This window comes from Rhinoderma darwinii, chromosome 1 (genome assembly GCF_050947455.1).
Source record: "Rhinoderma darwinii isolate aRhiDar2 chromosome 1, aRhiDar2.hap1, whole genome shotgun sequence".
In the NCBI taxonomy this organism is placed as follows: domain Eukaryota; kingdom Metazoa; phylum Chordata; class Amphibia; order Anura; family Rhinodermatidae; genus Rhinoderma; species Rhinoderma darwinii.
The window spans coordinates 472,419,537-472,438,585 of NC_134687.1; the positions used below are offsets into that span (position 1 = coordinate 472,419,537).

The following is a 19,049-nucleotide window of genomic DNA, read 5'->3' on the forward strand; positions in this document are numbered from 1 at the left end:
TGCAGTTTTTAATAATATCACTTTTTATTTCATTTTTTGTAGGAGATGACGTGACCAAAAAATAGAGATTTTGGGGTTTTCAAATTTATTTATTTTTACGGCGTTCACTATGCAGGTTAAATGATAGTAATAGTTCAGACTTTTACGGACACGGCGATACCAATTATGTTTATTTATTTATTTTTTTAATATGCTCTAGGGAGGAAATGGTAAAAAGTTTTTTTTTTTGAACTTTTAAAAAAAAATTTACAGAAAAAAAACAACAACTTTATTTTACTTATTTTTACTTTTTTTTATTAGTCCCCCTAGGGGACTTCAACCAGCGATCGATTGAGCGCCGCATTTAACGAGTTAAACGAGTGGGATCGCACTCGAGCGCGATGCCGCTTGTTACTCTGAAGTGTCGGCTGTATCATACAGCCGACACTGGCATAGTATGGAGCGGGTTCACTCCGTGAGCCCGTTCCATATTTCCCCTACCCGACTTTGGCGTATGGATACGTCAAATGTCGGGAAGGGGTTAATGACCTCCTGCCAGCAAATGTGAGTCTCTGCACTTAGTGGTAGTGGGCCACAAAAATGTTGGGCACCACGCATTTAGGATGGATTCCCATGTGGTAGATTTTGTTGCAGACATTTTTTTCAATTCATCTGAATGGAGCTTCAAATAAGTGTCAAAATGAAAAGAGCTTCCATCCTTAACCCCTTGAGGACGCAGCCTGTTTTGGCCTTGTGGCACAGCCGATTTTTTTCAAATCGGACATGTGTCTTTTTATGTGGTAATAACTTGGGAATGCTTTCACCTATCCAAGCGATTGGGAGATTGTTTTCTCGTGACATATGGTACTTTATGATAGTGGAAAGATTAGGTCGATAAATTCAATATTTATTTGTGAAAAACACCAAAATTTCGAGAATTTGCAAAAATGTGCATTTTTAGAAATTTAAATGTATCTGCTTGTAAAACAGATAGTAATATCACACAAAATAGTCACTAGTTACCATTTCCCATATGTGTACTTTATGTGTGCATCGTTTTTTGAACGTCCTTCTATTTTTCTAGGACGTTACAAGGCTGAGGGTATGTTCACACGCAGTGTTTTCAGGCGTATTTCGGGGTGTTTACGCCTCTAAAAATGCCTGAAAAAACGGAAGCTGAACACCTACAAACATCTGCCCATTGAAATCAATGGGAAAAACAGCATTTAGTTCATATGGGGCGTCTTTTTACGACTGTTTTAAAAAACGGAGCGTAAAAAGGAGTGTAATAAAAAAAAAGAAGGTTTTACCAAAGAAACGCAACTCAGAATTTATTACCCAGGTCCTGCAGTATTTAGGAATATCCCACATGTGGCTCTAGTGTGGTAATGGACTGAAACACCGGCCTCAGAAGCAAAGGAGCACCTGGAGGATTTTGGGGCCCTGCTTATTTTTAGATTATATTTTAGGCACCATGTCAGGTTTGAAGAGGTCTTGTGGTGCCAAAACAGTGGAAACATCCCAAAAGTTACCCCATTTTGGAAACTAGACCCCTCAAGGAATTTATCTAGGGGTATAGTTAGCACTTTGACCCAACAGGTATTTTGCTATATTTATTGGAGTTAGTCTGTGAAAATGAAAATCTACTTTTTTTCTGAAAAAACTGAAATTTGTAATATTTACAAGGAATAAAGAATAAAATGCACCCCAACATTTGTAAAGAATCTTCTCCCAATTACAGAAATACCCCATATGTGGTAGTAAACTGCTGTTTGGACCCACGGCAGCGCTCAGAAGGGAAGGAGTGCCATTTGGATTTTGGAGCGCAGATTTTGCTGGATTGGTTTTCAGTGCCATGTCGCGTTTGCAACGCCCTGGAGGGAACAAAATAGCGGAAACACCCAAAAAGTGACCCCATTTGGGAAACTACACCCTCAAGGAATTTTTCTAGGGGTATAGTGAGCAGTTATACCACACAGGTTTTTTGCAGAATTTAGTAGAATTAGGCTGTCAAAGTGAATATCAACATTTTTGTCCACTAAAATGTTGAATTTTTTCATTTTCACAAGGGATAAAGGAGAACAAGTCGCCCTAAATTTGTAACGCAATCTCTCCCGAGTATGACAATACCCCACAAGTGGTAATAATTATTTTTTTTTAATAGAAATTAATTAACCTTTGCAGGACTGATCCTCTTTTGCTTTTCCATTTTAGTTTTTCACTCCACGCCTTCCAAACGCCATAACTTTTTTATTTTTTCATGAATAGAGTGGTGTGAGGGCTTATTTTTTTGCGGGAAGAGATGTAGTTTCTATTAACAGCATTTAAAGTACCATATAATGTACTGGGAAACCGAAAATAAAATTCTTTGCGTGGTGAAATTGGAAAAAACTGTGATTCCTCCATTGCTTTTTGGGTTTCGTTTTTACAACTTTATTCTGCGGGTCAATACGATTACGGTGATATAAAATGCATATAGTTTTTTATATATTTTACTACTTTTACAAAGAAAAAACTATTTGTTAAAAAAAATATTGTTTTGTATCAACACATTCTGAGAGCCATAATTTTTTTATTTTTTGGTCGATTGAGTGGTGTGAGGGCTTATTTTTGGCGGGACGAGCTGTAGTTTTTATTGGTATATACAACTTTTTGATCACTTTTTATTACATTTTATTTAGAGCTTTGGTGACCAAAAAACGGTGGTTTTGTAGGTTTAAATTCTATATTTCTTACGGCGTTCATAATGCGCTATAAATGACAATTTTACTTTATTCTGCGGGTCGATGCGATTACGGCGATACCATATGTATATAGGTTTTTTATGTTTTGTAGCGTTTGCACAATAAAATCACTTCTTTATAAAAGAATTTATTTTTTGTGTCACCATATTCTGAGAGTCGTAACTTTTTCATTTTTCAGTCAAAAAAGCGGCGTAAGGGCTTGTTTTTTGCGGGACGGGTTGTAGTTTTTATTGACACTATTTTGGGGGTACATGTGACTTTTTGTTCACTTTTTATTCTATATATTGGGAGGGGTGGTGACCAAAAAAGTGATTCTGGCATGGTTTTTAGTTTTGGTTTTTTTGCGGCGTTCACAATTGCATGGGGGCTGCCGATGTGCTACAAACCCCCTAAATGCGGAGATCGCAATCGAGCTCCGCATTTAACGGGTTAATTGCCGAAATCAGCGGCAATGAGCCGCTGATTGGCAACAGTGGAGTGTCAGCTGTCAGGGACAGCTGACGTCCCGGTTCCCGATGCACACAGTCACAGACACGGTCACCGACAGTGTGCATCGCGAACGGCAGTGACGTCCTGTCACTCTGACAAGAAGTCTATCAGGAGGCTGGTGCTGATAGGCTTCCGTACATGGCAGACACGGAGGCGATTACTTGGCCTCCGGTCGCCATGCTAGCCATCTGCAAACCTCACAATTTCATTTAGAAAACCTTAAAATGCGGCGATTGCAATAGATCACCGCATTTAAGGGGTTAATTGCCAAAATCAGCGGAAATAAGCCGCTGATAGGCAACAGTGGAGTGTAAGCTGTCAGGGACAGCTGGCCTCCCGGTGCACACTATTGCCGACAGTGTGCACCGGGAACTGCACAGTAACTGTACGTCCCCATGCGCCAAGACACTGGCCACCCGGACGTACAGTTGCGTTGTGGTGCGCCTAGGGGTTAAAGAAGACCTCCAGTGAAAACACAACTTTCCATGTCTGAATTCTCCACCTGACTGTATACCACACTCTACACTTTTTTTTGTGTTCTCTACTTACTGTATGAACCGCTGCCTTGTCTGTGCTTTAAAAAAAAAAAAAAAGCCTCCATTTTAATTCTTAGATTTCCCCAGCTTTCTTCTTTACTCTGCTCTGATATCAATCCCATGATGCTTCAGCACAGCATCACATGACCAGCTAAAGACCATACTATTTCTGCATGCTGGGGGACATTGTGATTATCATTCTCTTTATATTCTCCTAAATAAGCTGAGAAACCATAAGTTTACAGACAGGGAGGCTGCACTATATTTTTCTATATTATACCTATGTGACAGGAACCTGTCTAAGTATGAGTGGTAGCTGAAGCCTGTGATGAGTGGCACATAAATCTTCATAGACTAAGGACTCATGCACACAAACTTATTTTTGTCTTCCCGTAAATACTGGCGTAAATACGGGTCCTTGGTCACACGTATTCGACCAGTATTCCACCCGTATTTACGGGAATGTTTTCGCTGCAAAATTGCACTGCATTAATCGGCAGCCCCTTCTCTCTATCAGTGCAGGATAAAGAGAAGGGACAGCCCTTTCCGTAGTAAAAGTAAAAGAAATTCATACTTAGCCGGCCGTTGTCTTGGTGACGCGTCCCTCACTTGACATCCAGTCCGACCTCCCTGGATGAGGCGGCAGTCCATGTGACCGCTGCAGCCTGTGATTGGCCTGTGATTGGCTGCAGCGGTCACATGGGCTGAAACGTCATCCCAGGAGGCCGGACTGGAGGAAGAAGCAGGGAGATCTGGGTAAGCATGAACGTCTTTTTTTTTTTTTACACGTTGATCTATATTGTGATCAGAAGTCACTGTCCAAGGTGCTGAAAGAGTTACTGCCAATCGTTTAACTCTTTCAGCACCCTGGACAGTGACTATTTACTGACGTCGCCTAGCAACGCTCCCGTAATTACGGGTTCACACACGTAGTCACCCGTAATTACGGGAGCCCCATAGACTTCAATGGGCCTGCCCGTGCCGTAATTACGGCCTGAAATAGGACATGTTCTATATTTTTTAACGGCACGGGCACCTTCCCGTAAGCATACGGGGAGGTACCCGTGGCCAATAGAAGTCCATGGGCCCGTAAAAACGTACCGTAATTACGGCCCGTAATTACGGGCGTTTTTACGTTTGTGTGCATGGGGCCTCAAGTAGAGAAAGCGTGTCACCGAGCCGGATTCACACTGCTGCTAAGCAACCATCCCAGTCTGATATATAGAGAAAGAAGCAACAAGAAAAACAACAGGTGAGAGACTGACACACGGAATACCATAATGGTACACATGGGAAAGTTTAGTTTTGGCCGGAGTGTCCCTTTAAGGCCAGTTTCACACGAGCGCAATATGAGCACACGTTCCGGCCCAGATACAGGTCGAATAACCTAATCTTACGGCATTATAAATGCCTATGATAATGTCAATTCATTGTACTAGTGGTCAGGCTATTCCCTGAAATCAAGATGAAATTACAAAAAAAGTGTAATTTGTCCTGTTAGGGCATTTACACCAAATCTGAGGGAAAATTTTAACAATATTATTTTTCTACTAAAAAAAAAAAGACACATACCACTGCCAATTGTTTCATGTTATAGGATTATACCGAATTTATTGATTGCAAGAACCAAACCATTTAAAAACAATGAACAAACGATCACTGCAAGGGACTTCTACACCGTTTAATATACATACAATGTATTCTCACACTGTAAATCAAAATTGTAAAAATATGTTGCTATCAACAAGAAAGATAAAATACAAATATAAAATGTTTTGTAACATTTAAAAGCAATCATATAATGGTATAAAGAGAAAATGCAAAATATAATATGCAACATGACTTTAAAAGCAACAAATATCATCGGTTTGACCTGATCTTTAACTTGCCAAGAACATGACATTGCATTGTTTTGCTTTATTTTATATTTTTGGAATATCCTAGAATGTATACATCTAAAAATTGGTTTTCCAGTCTTCTGATTTGTTACATTGAAAGCTATTCACAAACTTTCCCAAGTTACGTAGGCAGTAGGGAGTGCAGCCACAACTGCACACAGTAACAAATACCTGGAACCGCTCACTGTAACAGCGAGGAAGCAGCTAGAAGATCGGCTACTGGAAAGTTACACAAAAATAACACCTGGACTGACCAATAAGCAGCCGGATGCAGTAGTGCACTTGGGTTTGGCATAATAAGAGTCATCCTGTATCACCCACATCTGCCTAAACCATAGAGGTACAATTTTGTAAAACCTGTAAACAAGGAAATCTCACAGTAACGCAAACACATCAGTATATAGAAGAAATAGATGGTCTTTGGTAAAACAAAAAATACAAATAAAATCATTGCATTGCACTACCTCAGGTCTGTAGCCGTAGAAATCAAAATAGAAACATTGCAGAATAAATGCACAAGTTCACACATTAAGTATTATAGTGCTTTACACTTCGCCGGAGCGCAGTCCCTCATCTAAATTTAGAAAGGAGCAGTCATTGCCAGTCATCTGTAGGCGATCCATACAAAATGGAATGTTTTAGAGGTTCCTCTGACACGATAGACTCACCTTGACACAATGCAGTACCTTTTTCATACAATACATAGAAAACAAGTGGTTTATGGTTTTAAATGTAATCTGCCATTAAGATTTACATCAGTGTGGGATAAAAAGTGAGAACAACCATGTTCTTGCCCCTTGATCTAAGCTGGTGTTACATTAAGAGGTTTGCAGCTTTCTTAGATGCAGGACAACAGGGCATTTGTTTATCAAACAGATCAGTGAATGGAAAAAAATATATAATTCACTGTCATATAGTAAATGCCTTAAAGGAAAATTCCTTAAAATGATTCTACTGTCAGAAAGCTATATTGCAGTATTGTAACCGCTGAAAAGCACCTTGGTAAGAGGATAACTCCATTGCTCGATGCCCTGCACTCTACAGACGGAGAAAACAGAATGTTGTACATTTTAGTGTGATAACTAACCTACTGTTGCCTGAAGGCGGCACAATTATTATTAGCTTTATATTTCACATACTAGAACATCTAATATGTAGAATCATAGGAGGAGAAAGGATCTGCTTAAATGATCAAATAAAGAACTTTCTACCAATAACAAGCCGTGTTGCACAGGAAGCCTCATGTGAATTGACACCAGAATAGATCAGAACTTAGAGCCGCTCGGACCTGAAGTACCATACAGTAAATGATATTCTAAGGCGTACAGGCTAAACAGGTCCTTTTATATCCTAAATTTATTATTATCAGCCATAAAGTGCTGGGTGTCAAATGCACCAATATATGGCTATTGAGGTGTTCAAGTAAATTCTATTTGCATGCCATATAGGCTAAACCTTATACATGTTATACACTAAAGGCTACATGCCCTTGGATGGAAGAAAAAAAACTGGCCTCATTTTTACAATATTAAGTAGTATGACATTGGCTTCTGAAATGCCATGAACAGGACAGGTAAGTGACAGACAGATTATATTTTTTTCCCATTATACTAAATTTCCATGTTGAAGACGAAGCCTGATCCATCGACACAAAGTATATGCACATTATCGTCATGAATATGTACACATCACACATACAGTCTCTTATGTACGGTGCTCAGTAATTCTGTAACTCTGGAATATCACAATACAAGTCCAGGGATTGTGGGTTAGAGAAAGCCCCACGGTGTGCTACTTCCTTGCCTGCGATGATTTGTTTTACGGCAACTTCTACCTTCTTCCCACTGATAGTATACTGGGGAAAAAAAAAAAAAGATTATTTCATATTACACAACACATGTGTATGGTTTAAAAAAATATTTAAAAAAATTATTCAGTGAAAACATTGTTTACTATTAAATGGTGATTTTTATCTTTTTATTTCTCTCATTTTAGCATTGTGGTAGTTCTGCCACTTGGGCTCATCTTTCATGCATGTAAACCGATGCAGTAAATTGACTTTCACATGAGCGGGCCAAATGACAGGCTGCTGCAGTGATGTGTCAACCACAATGTCATCACTACAGCAGACCGTGACTGGCCAGCCCTCTCACATGATATGTCATCCCTATGAATGACATGTTATTACGAAGACAGATAAACAGACATGGGGTGGAAGACCAGAACAGCACCTGCAATGGAATGGTGAGAAAGTAAAATATATTAAAGAGGACCAGTCATCTCTGCTGACATGTCTGTTTTAGTAAATGCTTGTATTAGCCAGGAAATAACAATTCTAAAGCTTATTCTCTTAGAACTCTACATTGTGCCATTCCTCTGTTATTCTGCCTAGAAATTTATGAATATATTGACAACTGGGTGTCACCAGTTGGGGTGTGTCCCTGAACAGAATGATAATGACCAATCAGTGCTGACAGAGAATGTGTAGGGACACGCTCATTTGACAAGGGGAATGGTAACACCCAGTTGTCAATTTATTCATACATTTCTAGGAGGAATAACAGAGGAATAGTATAATGGAGAGTTCAAAAAAAATATGACCCAGAATTGTTTTTTCATGGGGAATACAAACATTTACTAAAACACCAGTCAGGAGTGTTTTAGTATGTCCTCGAATGTCCTCATTAAGAAGCTTATTATTTTAGCATTTTTTATTTAAAGATTTATTTTTGATCCACAGAAAACTCTATAAAGTTTCTATTGTCAAGTTCACGTGTTTACATGAAACAGTATTTACCACATTTAGATTTAGTGGCTTCTCTATGTAACAGGTAACTGACAACTCAGATACTCTGACAGAGTTCTATATCGTGTAGGGTCTGGCAAGACTAGATGTACAAGCTGAGGGACCCAACCAAAATACCTATATAGGGTTTTTAGTTTTTAGAATGATCTATAGCTTTAAAGGGAACCTGTCACCAGCATTTGACCTATTAAACCAGCAATACCTGGTGGAAGTGGGTGAAAAATAATTTGTATGTAACCTATAATTGTCTTGAAAGTAGGCTCTGTACCTTTTAGTATTCCGTTTTTTAGTGTTTCTGCACTGGAGATCCTGCTCCCCTAGCTCTCTGTAGCACACCCTCCGAAAACAGCAGCAGTATAGAGGACATCATACTGTAGTACTGAGCAGGGTAGCTGTGAATCCAGCACTGGGGTGAGATAGAACATTTAACAGAAGCTGCAGCAGTGTCTCTGTGTCTCTCTGCCTCTGTCTCCCTCCAACAGCTCCCTCCCCTTTTCATAGACTTCTATGGGCAGCATGTAACCTGATCTGATATTAGTGAGCTAATAATTTATCCCGTCTCTCAAGAAGAATTTTAGAAGTGAATCAGTGTAGAGGGTGGGTGGGTGGGGGGTCTCATAAGTTGAGAAAGAGGCAGTTCTCCATAATACGATATATTACAAAGTATCTTATATTCGCATGTTCTATGGATTCATGCAACATTTGTTGAAACTACAGTGACCATTTAATAATGATGGACAGAACAGATTTTGAGAGCACCAATGTGAATAAAGTCATGTTACATAATAAGGCGTAACTTATCAATCACACAGTGCACATTGTGTTGCACTCCCAATATATGTTTTTTAGAACACAAAGGCCATGTTCACACAGGATTTGATGAAGACTTCTGTGCTTAAATCCTCAACCATACTGGCTGACATTGCGCATCCAATGCAAATGAATAGGGTTTTTGTAACCCCATTCACATGCAGCAAAAAAAAAAAATCTCAGCTCGGAATAATGAACGCACTGCGGATTTTAATGTTCATAAATTTCACACGCAAAAGCAAAGGGATTAACCACACTGAAATACAATGGGGCAAATCCACTTGCGTGGATTTCTGCCCCGGATTCTTAAAAAAATAATAATAATAATTTAAAAAAATTGTCCTTTAGGTAAGCCAATATGTGTGAACATAGCGATACAGTGCTGTTTAGCACAGTGTATAGACAAGGTCAGCACAATGACATAATCCACTGCACTAGATTCTGGGCTGGAAATATTTGCTTTAGAAAAAGATGTGGATATGGATGTACATAACAAAGATGAACAAATCAAAAACTATCAAGTGGTATGTTCATTAGCAGCCCCTATACTTCTCTAACAAGGTGCTTTCCTATGAAACGAAGCATCATTTTCTACCAATTACCCTTCCCGGCAGACGTATAAAATATGCTGCTCTCTTCTCTGTTTAAAACAATATTGAAAATTACACCGAGAAAAAAACCTCTTAAAATACCATCTAGAAGTAAAGTAGTACATTTAAGACACATACATAATTCGTTTTCAAGAGAAAAAAATGGTAAAAAGCTGAAAAGAAATCATGTGAGATACTGAAAAATTCACCTGGGACCTCCCAAAGTGAAGAACGTAAAGTAGAAAGTTATGAAGCAGGCAGAAATCAAGACATTCTCTATCCCACAGATACATTAGAGAAAGCTTAACTCAGTCTGCGCTGTTCTCTGCCAAGCTCCTCGTTCCTTACATTAAATCTAGCGAGGCAGCATTATGTTAAATCCTGTTTTTCAGATGCTTATGACTTATGGGAAAAAAGACTCAGATCATGATGAAACTTGGCAGTTCTATAATCATTCAAGGTCACAATTCTTTTCCAAACTTTCACAACATTTTGCTTGGTAGTTTTTTTTTTCATTCTCCTTTGGACATATTAACCCTATCAGTGCTGGCAGACCGTGTGCAATAGCAAGAAACCATTTATATCTATAAATACCCGGCTTTATGAATTATGTGCCAGAACATAATTATCTTAAAAGCTGAAGTTTGCTGAGTGCCTGTGGGCACAACAGAAGAGCTGCAAAACTGAAACAGGAGCAGGGAAATTGTTCCTTGTGTTATTTACTCCTGACAGAAGTGTTGTTGATACCCCCGTCCATGTCTACTCCCCAATAACATGTATTGGCAATCACAATTCTTTTTTTTCTTTTTCTTTAAACAGACATTAAAAAAATGCACTGAATCATTGAAGGCTTCATTTTATGAGAAGTGCAGGAGTTCAAGAAAGAAAAACCCAGAGGGTATACACAGCGCAGACATGATACATTTATTTTTTCTTGCCAAGACCAGGAGTAATTCCTCAAGGGAGGACATGTGTAAAGGAAAGACTTTTTCCCTCTACTTTAGAGCAATTTAGTGCCAAAATAAAAAGGCCTTAAGGCCAGGATCACACACACAGTTTTGACTCCGTTTTTCGAGCCAAAGCTAGAAGTGGATACAAAAGGAAGGTGTAGCGCCCATGGCCGCGGGCCGTCGTGTTTACTCACCTCCCGACGCCCGCAGCCATGGATCTGTGAGCACTGGCCTCCGTCTCCCTCCTAGGAGATGCCAGCGCTCACTTCCGCCCCGTCTGGCTGGGTCCCGTAGGGTGCGCGCGCACGCTCGTGCCCGGCCTTAAAGGGCCAGCGCGCGCAATTAGGAAATCGTCATCATCATCAACTGCCACGATTTCCTGGTCTATAAGAAGGCCCCTGGCCTTCTAATCCTTGCCTGAGCGTTGTTAGTCTTTCCCAGTCTGTCTCGCAAATGGTCCCTTAGTGTCTCCCGTTCCAGCTGTTACCCGTGCCCTGTTACCGTTCCTGTATACCGTATTGTTCCTGTGCCTACCCGCGTTCAAGTGTCTTCTGCCACGCCAAGTGCCATCTGCCACGTCAAGTGCCATCTGCCACATCAAGTGCCATCTGCCACGTCAAGTGTCTACCGCTCATCGGATACTGCCCGCCACGTCTGGCGCCACTTGCCGCACCTGCCTCCATCCATGCTGAAGCCACAGTAACCGCCCGGACTATTTCAGATACCCAAGCATTACTGTCTGCCATTTTACTTTCGCATAGACTGTGACCTGGTTAGCTGCCTCCCCGCTACGGCGGAGCGGCCTAGTGGGTCCACAAACCCAGTGTCCGTGACAGAAGGACATGTATAAAGACTGATGCATCTCCTTTCTTGTGTGTCCACTTCTGCGTTTGGCTCAAAAACTGCCACAAAAACTGTATCAATACTGTGTGTAATTCTGGCCAAAAAGGCCTTTTAGTGTCCAAATAACAGTGGCATGTGTAATACAGTGCCTAAATAACAGCACTGTACAGTGCTCAACTAATACCTTCATACTCCACTAAGGTCCTAATAATTGCCAGACCAAGAGCAAGTACCAGTTCCTGCTGAACTCTACGGGTAATGGCCCTGAACCAATACTTAAAACTGGGGATGCTAAATAAATTATTGGGCAACAAAAATTGTTGTACTCAGCCATTGGACACCAAGGAAATTAGAACACAGTGAGTGTTGCATTACCTTAGGAACAGGTACTCACTATATACTAATGGATATATCAGATATATCAGATTAACCTTATTATAGCACTCTAGAAACGGATACACCTATTGTCTTCTTATGGTTGTATCTAGAAAGTGTTCGCCCCTATCTCTCCCCACTTCATGTGACTTCCTATGGATCTATCTACTATAACCACTTGTATACTGTAAAAAATGTGTTACAACAATATAGTGTTACACCCATGTAATGGTTTCATCATATCTCCTCTAGGACAAAGGAGGATATGTATATATGTTAATATGTACAAAATGTATGTATGTTTCTGATTTACTAATGTGTCAACTGTACGCTAATTTAATTTTGAATCACGTTATTTGTAGTGTCTTATGAAGGTGTGAATTAAGACTGAAACCTTATTTGATTTACTACCTATTATATGGAAAATAAACAACAATTTTTTTTTGCAAACTCCATTGGAGTGCTAAGTTCTTGATAAAAATATTATTGACGTGGAAGCCTACTTAACCTAGACCACAGAGTGCTAAAGGATTAGAACACAACAGTAAATGGAGTTTAGTATTCCGGCAGCTCTGTTCTGGGCACTAAAACTCAGCTGGCATAAACATTCAGTTTACAAAATTAAAATAATTGTAGTTTACAAATGTTAGCATGAACCTCTAATCCCTCATGCAGTTTGTTACAATAAATTCAGTGGTGATCTACTTACCGGAATGCCTTTTGTTTCAAGGATCAAGGATGGCACGTGTCTGGCAGACAACGCTACACGGATAGAATCTTTTATCCTTTTCACCAGATCATTGTTAAAGGTGCAGTTATTGTTCATTTTAAGAAAAAGAATAACCCTTTCTTCCCCATCTTTATTGTACTGAGGGATACACAGGCTGTCCGAGACATCTTCAAATGATTCAACTGCAACAAGACAAAGTCAACTTTTATTACAGATCCACATGATTGCAGCTTACAGTATGTCCTTCTCATCAATATATTGTATGAACATACTTTGTCTTTTATGTGCAATAAAACCCACTCAATTTTACGCTTACGTTAATGCAAATAACTTTATCGCATTAGTTTATTCTCTTATATGGTACTTTCAAATGTCTCTGAACTTTTCTACGCTTGGCTTTCCCACTACTTAGAATGCAGTTACAGCTCAATGAGGTTTTCCCTATAATGACTGCATGACCTGATCTATCCTCTAAACCCCAGTAATAAGCAGCAGTTAATGTCTGATGGAGACACGTAAGGGGGAATTGGAGGGGAGCAGTGGGAGTCTAATCTGTATCCATTCAGGAGACGTAATAATGGCTTTGTTAGTATAGCCAGTCAGCAGGCGAATGCGGAAAATGTGTTTAATTAGCAAGTCCCAGTAGTGAACTTCTGCATTACAAATCTTGGCTACACATTAGTCATTTCTTCCCACTTAAAATTCTGACAGTTTCTTATTTTACAACCTTCTCTTTACTATTATGTAGAAAATTAACCTATTCACTGGTTGTAGGGCCTCCAGAAATATTCATATTGCAAACTGGATATTCCTACCTATATTGTAGATTTCTGAGCTGCCAAATCGTACCCCATTTGGATTCAATGTTCCATCACTGCAAAATAAAAGGAATGAGGCATTAAATGGTTACAACTATAAAAAGAGATATGTACAATATTTGCACTGTGGTAAAAAAAAGTCGTCCCCCCCCCCCCCACACTTTTAAAAGGGAAACTTGAAAATGTTTGGCCTCTTGCTTAGCTACAGGTGCCACTGCTGAATCTCCATACTCCTCTGGAGTATATTATACCCACACACACTATATATTTTCTTGTCCGAATGCCAGATCATCAGATTGTGCCACTTAAAGGGGTATTCCCACACGACACATATGGCATATGAACAGGAGTGAATACTACCTATTAGGAGAATGGGAGTCCCCAGCTCCCAACTTACACTCCAGATAAGAAGAGACAAAGTTGCTGACATGCATGAAGCCACCTCCATTGTAGTTTATGGGCGTTACAAAGACAGCTGAGCATTTCCCATAAACTACAATGGAGAGAGCCACATACATACCTCTCCACCTCATTTCCTTCTCTCTCGAGTGCCGAACCTATAGGTAACTATAGTAAATCCTATGGATATGTCGAAAATCTGTCTGATGGAAATACCTCTTTAAGAGAAGTAATCTGGGTAAAACGGATGAATGGTGTTATGCCTAGTGCAGGGCGTGAGGGGGTGGTGCATGACAAAGGGATTCAAAGAGCACAAAAGAGAATACCAGTCATGGTCTGCAAAAGGCAATACACAGTAGCAATTTTGCCTAGTTTCCTAGATTAACTTGCTTAAAATAGAACTCATCCATCATAACAGTGCTAAGCACACAATACCCCCCCCCCCCCCCATAATGGTGCCAAGCACAAAAGGCCCTTCATAGAAATGCAAGCCATACAGTGGCTCGACACTAGAGGACCCCCATATGTATCATCCAAGTCCTGCACTGATATCTATAATTAGTGCAGGGAAGTAAGAATGGGGTCATGCCCAAAGTATAGTAACCACCTAAAAAATTTAATCAGCTACGAGTAAACAACAAAAAGCTGTTATAAAAAGCAGACCTGTTATCGAAACCCTCGGTCGTATAGTAAGGTCTATGGCAAGTGAGGGAGTAGACAGAAGCAAGTCCAAAGACAGGCTGTGAGCATCATGTGTGGCATAGAGTGTGGAAGGGGATTAAAGGGGTTGTATAAGATTGTAAAAATAAAGATCAGATATTTTCCAGCAAAAGAGCAACTCCTGTCCATGGTCCGTGTTTGGTATTAATGCACAGTCCCATTCAATGGACAAGCGTGGTGCTGCTCCTTTCTACTAATTCTTGGAGGTTCACGGACTTGACCTAGGTCGACACATTTCCTGGCCTCCCAACTTCAACAGGTTAAGGGCTGAAGCCAAAGATGGGCTGAGAATTAATGGAGGATTAATGACTCACATAACAGGGCACCAACCTCATATTACTACTCTAGAGACAGGATTGGTAGGAGGCCAACAATCATTCCCCACCTTTAATTTAATGGTAAAGGTTGGGGATAAAGTGAAAGAGCTGCGGCAGATATCTGGCTTTACATCATATACACCGTTATGGTGTAATCTTAAATTACTAGAAATATTTTGACTTGAGGGCATCTCACCCTGGTAGAAAAAAAATAATAATATTCTTGGATCAAGTTCAATCCAATGGGCAATTTACAACTTCACCAAATTCAAAAAAATGATGATCTCCCACATGGATATTTTTTATAAGTTTTTACAATTGAGGCATGCCTTTGAGCCACAAAGTAGAAATACTTCTACGCTCATATCATAACACTCAATTTTAGATTTTGTCTTTGCCTCTGGAGCTGCAAAGGGAGTGTATAGTGTTGATATACCAACAAACTTAAGGATATGCCTTCTAGGCATACTCGATTTGGAATTAAAGAAATTTAGTGCCTTAGGTATTCAAAGGATGCCATTTTAAGCACAGAAAAATATTGCAGCCCATTGGATACAACACAGCCCCCCCTACTATACAGGAATTCTTCTCCAAGATGAATGATACGATTAAGGGGGATTATACCTGAATTGCAATTGTATATTCAAATTTCAATTTGATCTGTGAGATATTGATAGACATTCCCAACCTACCTACCCAGGCTTTACTAGATACTCGCATGATCTCAATGTAAGTCCTCCTAAACAGGGGCTCAATTCACTTATTGTTGTCAACTCATGGTCTCTATATGGTACTCCCTCAAATATAATTAGCACAGTGTTAGTATTTGCTTTATGTATAATTATCTGATTTATGCCTATAATGGTAGTAAGTGACACGTTTCTGATATAATTCCATATTTATTTGGTGGTCTCACAAGAGGTAGGGGATTGACCTGTTCGGGATAGGCTTAATACCGGCGGTCGGTGCCGTTTCTGGTGGCGGTCCCCGCTGCCAGGTCGCCTACCTGCCTCGCCGGTGGCCTGGCCCTACTAATGTTTGTGGTCGCCGGCGGCTAAATCCTCACTGTGGCCACACCTTCTCTCCTGCTCGAGGCAGGATTCCTTAGCACGCGATTCGAAAACCCCCAATCCAATCATTGTTGCTTCAGGACTATTTAAAGGCACCTCCTCAGATCACCTGGTGCCTGAGCAACTTCGGTGCAACCTAGTTGTGTCTTGCAAAAGGTTACTGTTTGCATCCCGATTCCAGTCCGCACCTCGCTATCTGCTACCAGCCTGTATCCAGCCGTATCAGTCCGTATCCTGTTACCCGCCATCAGGCTGCATTCTGCTATCTACTGCCAGTCAGTATTTAACTACCTGAGACGCGTTTGAGGCTTACTACCGGTTATGAACGGTTTCTTCTGATCCACACTCGTCTGCCAAGGTATCATCTGCCAGTGCCTGTATCATCGTTGTATGGCACTATTGTATCCTTGTCTGCTCGGCCAGCCACTACCGACAACGGGACCACCTCAAGAGGTAGCGACCTGGTAGTTTCCTCGATTCGAAGTCCAGATCCCCGTATGGGGGTTAAAGGGTGAAGACCGAGGAAGCTACTTAGGGCCTCTTCTAAGGGCGTTATGTAAGTCAAACCTGTGAAGTAGCACATTGGGCCCACAACCCTCTTGTTTCAATAATAGGTGTATCTGTGTTAATTTTGTCTTTAAAATGTATAAAAATTTCAATAAAAACCTGATTGAAGAAAAACATAAAACATTGTGCCCTTGTTTAAAGGAATAGGAAAACAGAAAATACACGAGAACATAAAAAAAAAAATCTCAGCAACTCCCCCATTAATATTCTCTTCTCCATGACCCTATTCTGTCTAATATCAAGACTGAGAAATCTATAAAGAAATCTTCTCTATGTGACCCAGGAGATCAGTCATTCTCCCTCCCTCCTCTTTACAATGCTGTGTCTGGAAGGAGTAGGAACCTTCCTTACTACTCTATGGACAATAGAAGATTAAACAATAGGAATGTTAACCCCTTAATGACCGGGCCTGACCAGCTACAATTTTTATTTTTTTTAACTCTCTGCCTTTCAGCAGCCAGAACTTTTTTTTATTTTTTTCATGGACATGGCAATATGAGGCCTTATTTTATGTGGGAGAAATTGTATTATTATTTTTTTTTGCAGTTTGAGGATAGAAGAAAATAATTTTCACGGCCTGAATATAGGAAAAAGCGATACCCTGCACAGTTATTCTTGTTTATTTTTTATCCCGTTCACATTTCATGCTAAATAACCTGTTCGTTTAATTCTTCAGGTTATTACGATCGTGTAGATACCGAATATGTGTACGTTTTTTGTTCCTATTTAATGTAGGGGCAATAAAATATATTTTATGCAAAATAAGGACTTTTTTTGTGGGACAATTTTTATTTATTTATTTATTTTTGTTACTTTTTTTTAAATCCCATTAAGGGCTAACTTTATTTAAAACTCTATTTTTCACTTATAATGTATTAGCATACTCTTGTATACTAATACATTACACTGTGTCACTATGACGCAGGCTGCTGTTAGGGCAGCACATAGTGTGGCCTAACAGCAGGCAAAATGAACAAACAGCCTTGAGGTCCTTTCTAGGTCCCCAGGGCTGACTGCAGAGGGATTCGCCGATCAAACGGTTAAACAGCTGGGGTGCGAATGTTTTCTGACCCCCAGCTGTATTTAGCAGACTGCTCTAAGATCAGTAGAGATAAGGAGGAAAAAACGGGATACACGGCGCTGCTTAATGTAATTAGTTTAATAACGATGGATGCTACGCGTTTCGATACCGGACTGGCATCTTCATCAGGCATATCAAGGGGATAGTACAGAGGACACATATATATACACAAATGTACAAAATTGAAATCAAGCTCATTGGGCCAGTTCAGACCAGCCTCCTGGCCAGAAAAACCGCCAAAATCAGCAGGTCAAAGTTCAGCAAATGTCATAACATAAAGAACATAAAACAAAATGAAAAAATGGGGTGAATGCAATAACAAATGAGTTGCTAACAGATAGTACATGTTATTAGATGTCACATTTAGTATAGTAAGTCTATGAGCAAACTAATCCGTTCAGTTCCTGAACCAAAATGATTATCGGCATTTAGTACAAATAACATATTGTTTATACAAGTGTTTTATATGTGGTATATGAAAGGGATAGATGATATGGAGTTGTCAGGGGGATGGTGAGATAGTACGATGTCTAGAGAATGTTTTATTTGTACGAGATCCTAATAGTACGAGATCCTAATATAGCGCATAGTAGCGCGTTGTCATAGTAACCTGTAAACACAGACAAACCGGAAGAGAAGGGAAACTATGTTGGAACGCATAGTGAAGCGCAACAGCGCAGTGAGAAAGTTTCGCTAAAAATGTTTTCGTTACAATCAGTCATAAGTGGCCAAAGATAGAAGCAACAAGGTATAAGTTTATTATAAGTATGATAGAAATACTGAGAGATGCTATTATAATATAAATAATGAAGTCATGAAGAACACTAACAGCTAAAGGGCCGAACAGGTTCGATGTGGGGAACAATACAATTAGTTAGATGAGCAGCTAATAGAAGCATATCACCTAATTGCATTATAAAAATAAAAAAATATATAGGACTGAAATATGATTGTGTATGCCATATAAATGTATAAGACATAATATATAGAAAGAGAAATAATAATTAAAATAAAATAATAATAATTAAAAATAATAATAATAGAAAATAATAGTGATAATCATTAATAATTAATAATAAATAAATAATAAATAATAATAATAGAATACCGCTTAGTTGTGATGATATATGTATACCTAATGAAAAATAATAATAGAAAATAATAGTGATAATCATTAATAATTAATAATAAATAATAGATAATAGAATACCGCTTAGTTGTGATGATATATGTATACCTTCGTCATTAGAAAAGAACTAGAATTATTAAAACATTTTACTTTTGTGACTGGATGTAAATATTAGGATATCTCAATAAAATTAATGTA

The 19,049-nt window shown here is 39.4% G+C and overlaps 1 protein-coding gene across 1 annotated transcript in view; it reads right to left on the minus strand.

Annotated features, from left to right (window-relative positions):
- Positions 1–6,969: 6,969 nt before the first annotated feature.
- Positions 6,970–19,049, minus strand: part of AACS (acetoacetyl-CoA synthetase) — a 102,149-nt gene continuing 90,069 nt past the window's right edge. Inside the window, exons 16-18 of the mRNA XM_075833471.1 lie at positions 13,566–13,624; positions 12,730–12,932; positions 6,970–7,501 (exon numbers count right to left, since the gene is read on the minus strand). Of these exons, the coding sequence (XP_075689586.1) occupies positions 7,364–7,501; positions 12,730–12,932; positions 13,566–13,624 (400 nt within the window). The 3' untranslated portion in view covers positions 6,970–7,363. The remainder of the gene's footprint in view (positions 7,502–12,729; positions 12,933–13,565; positions 13,625–19,049) is intronic.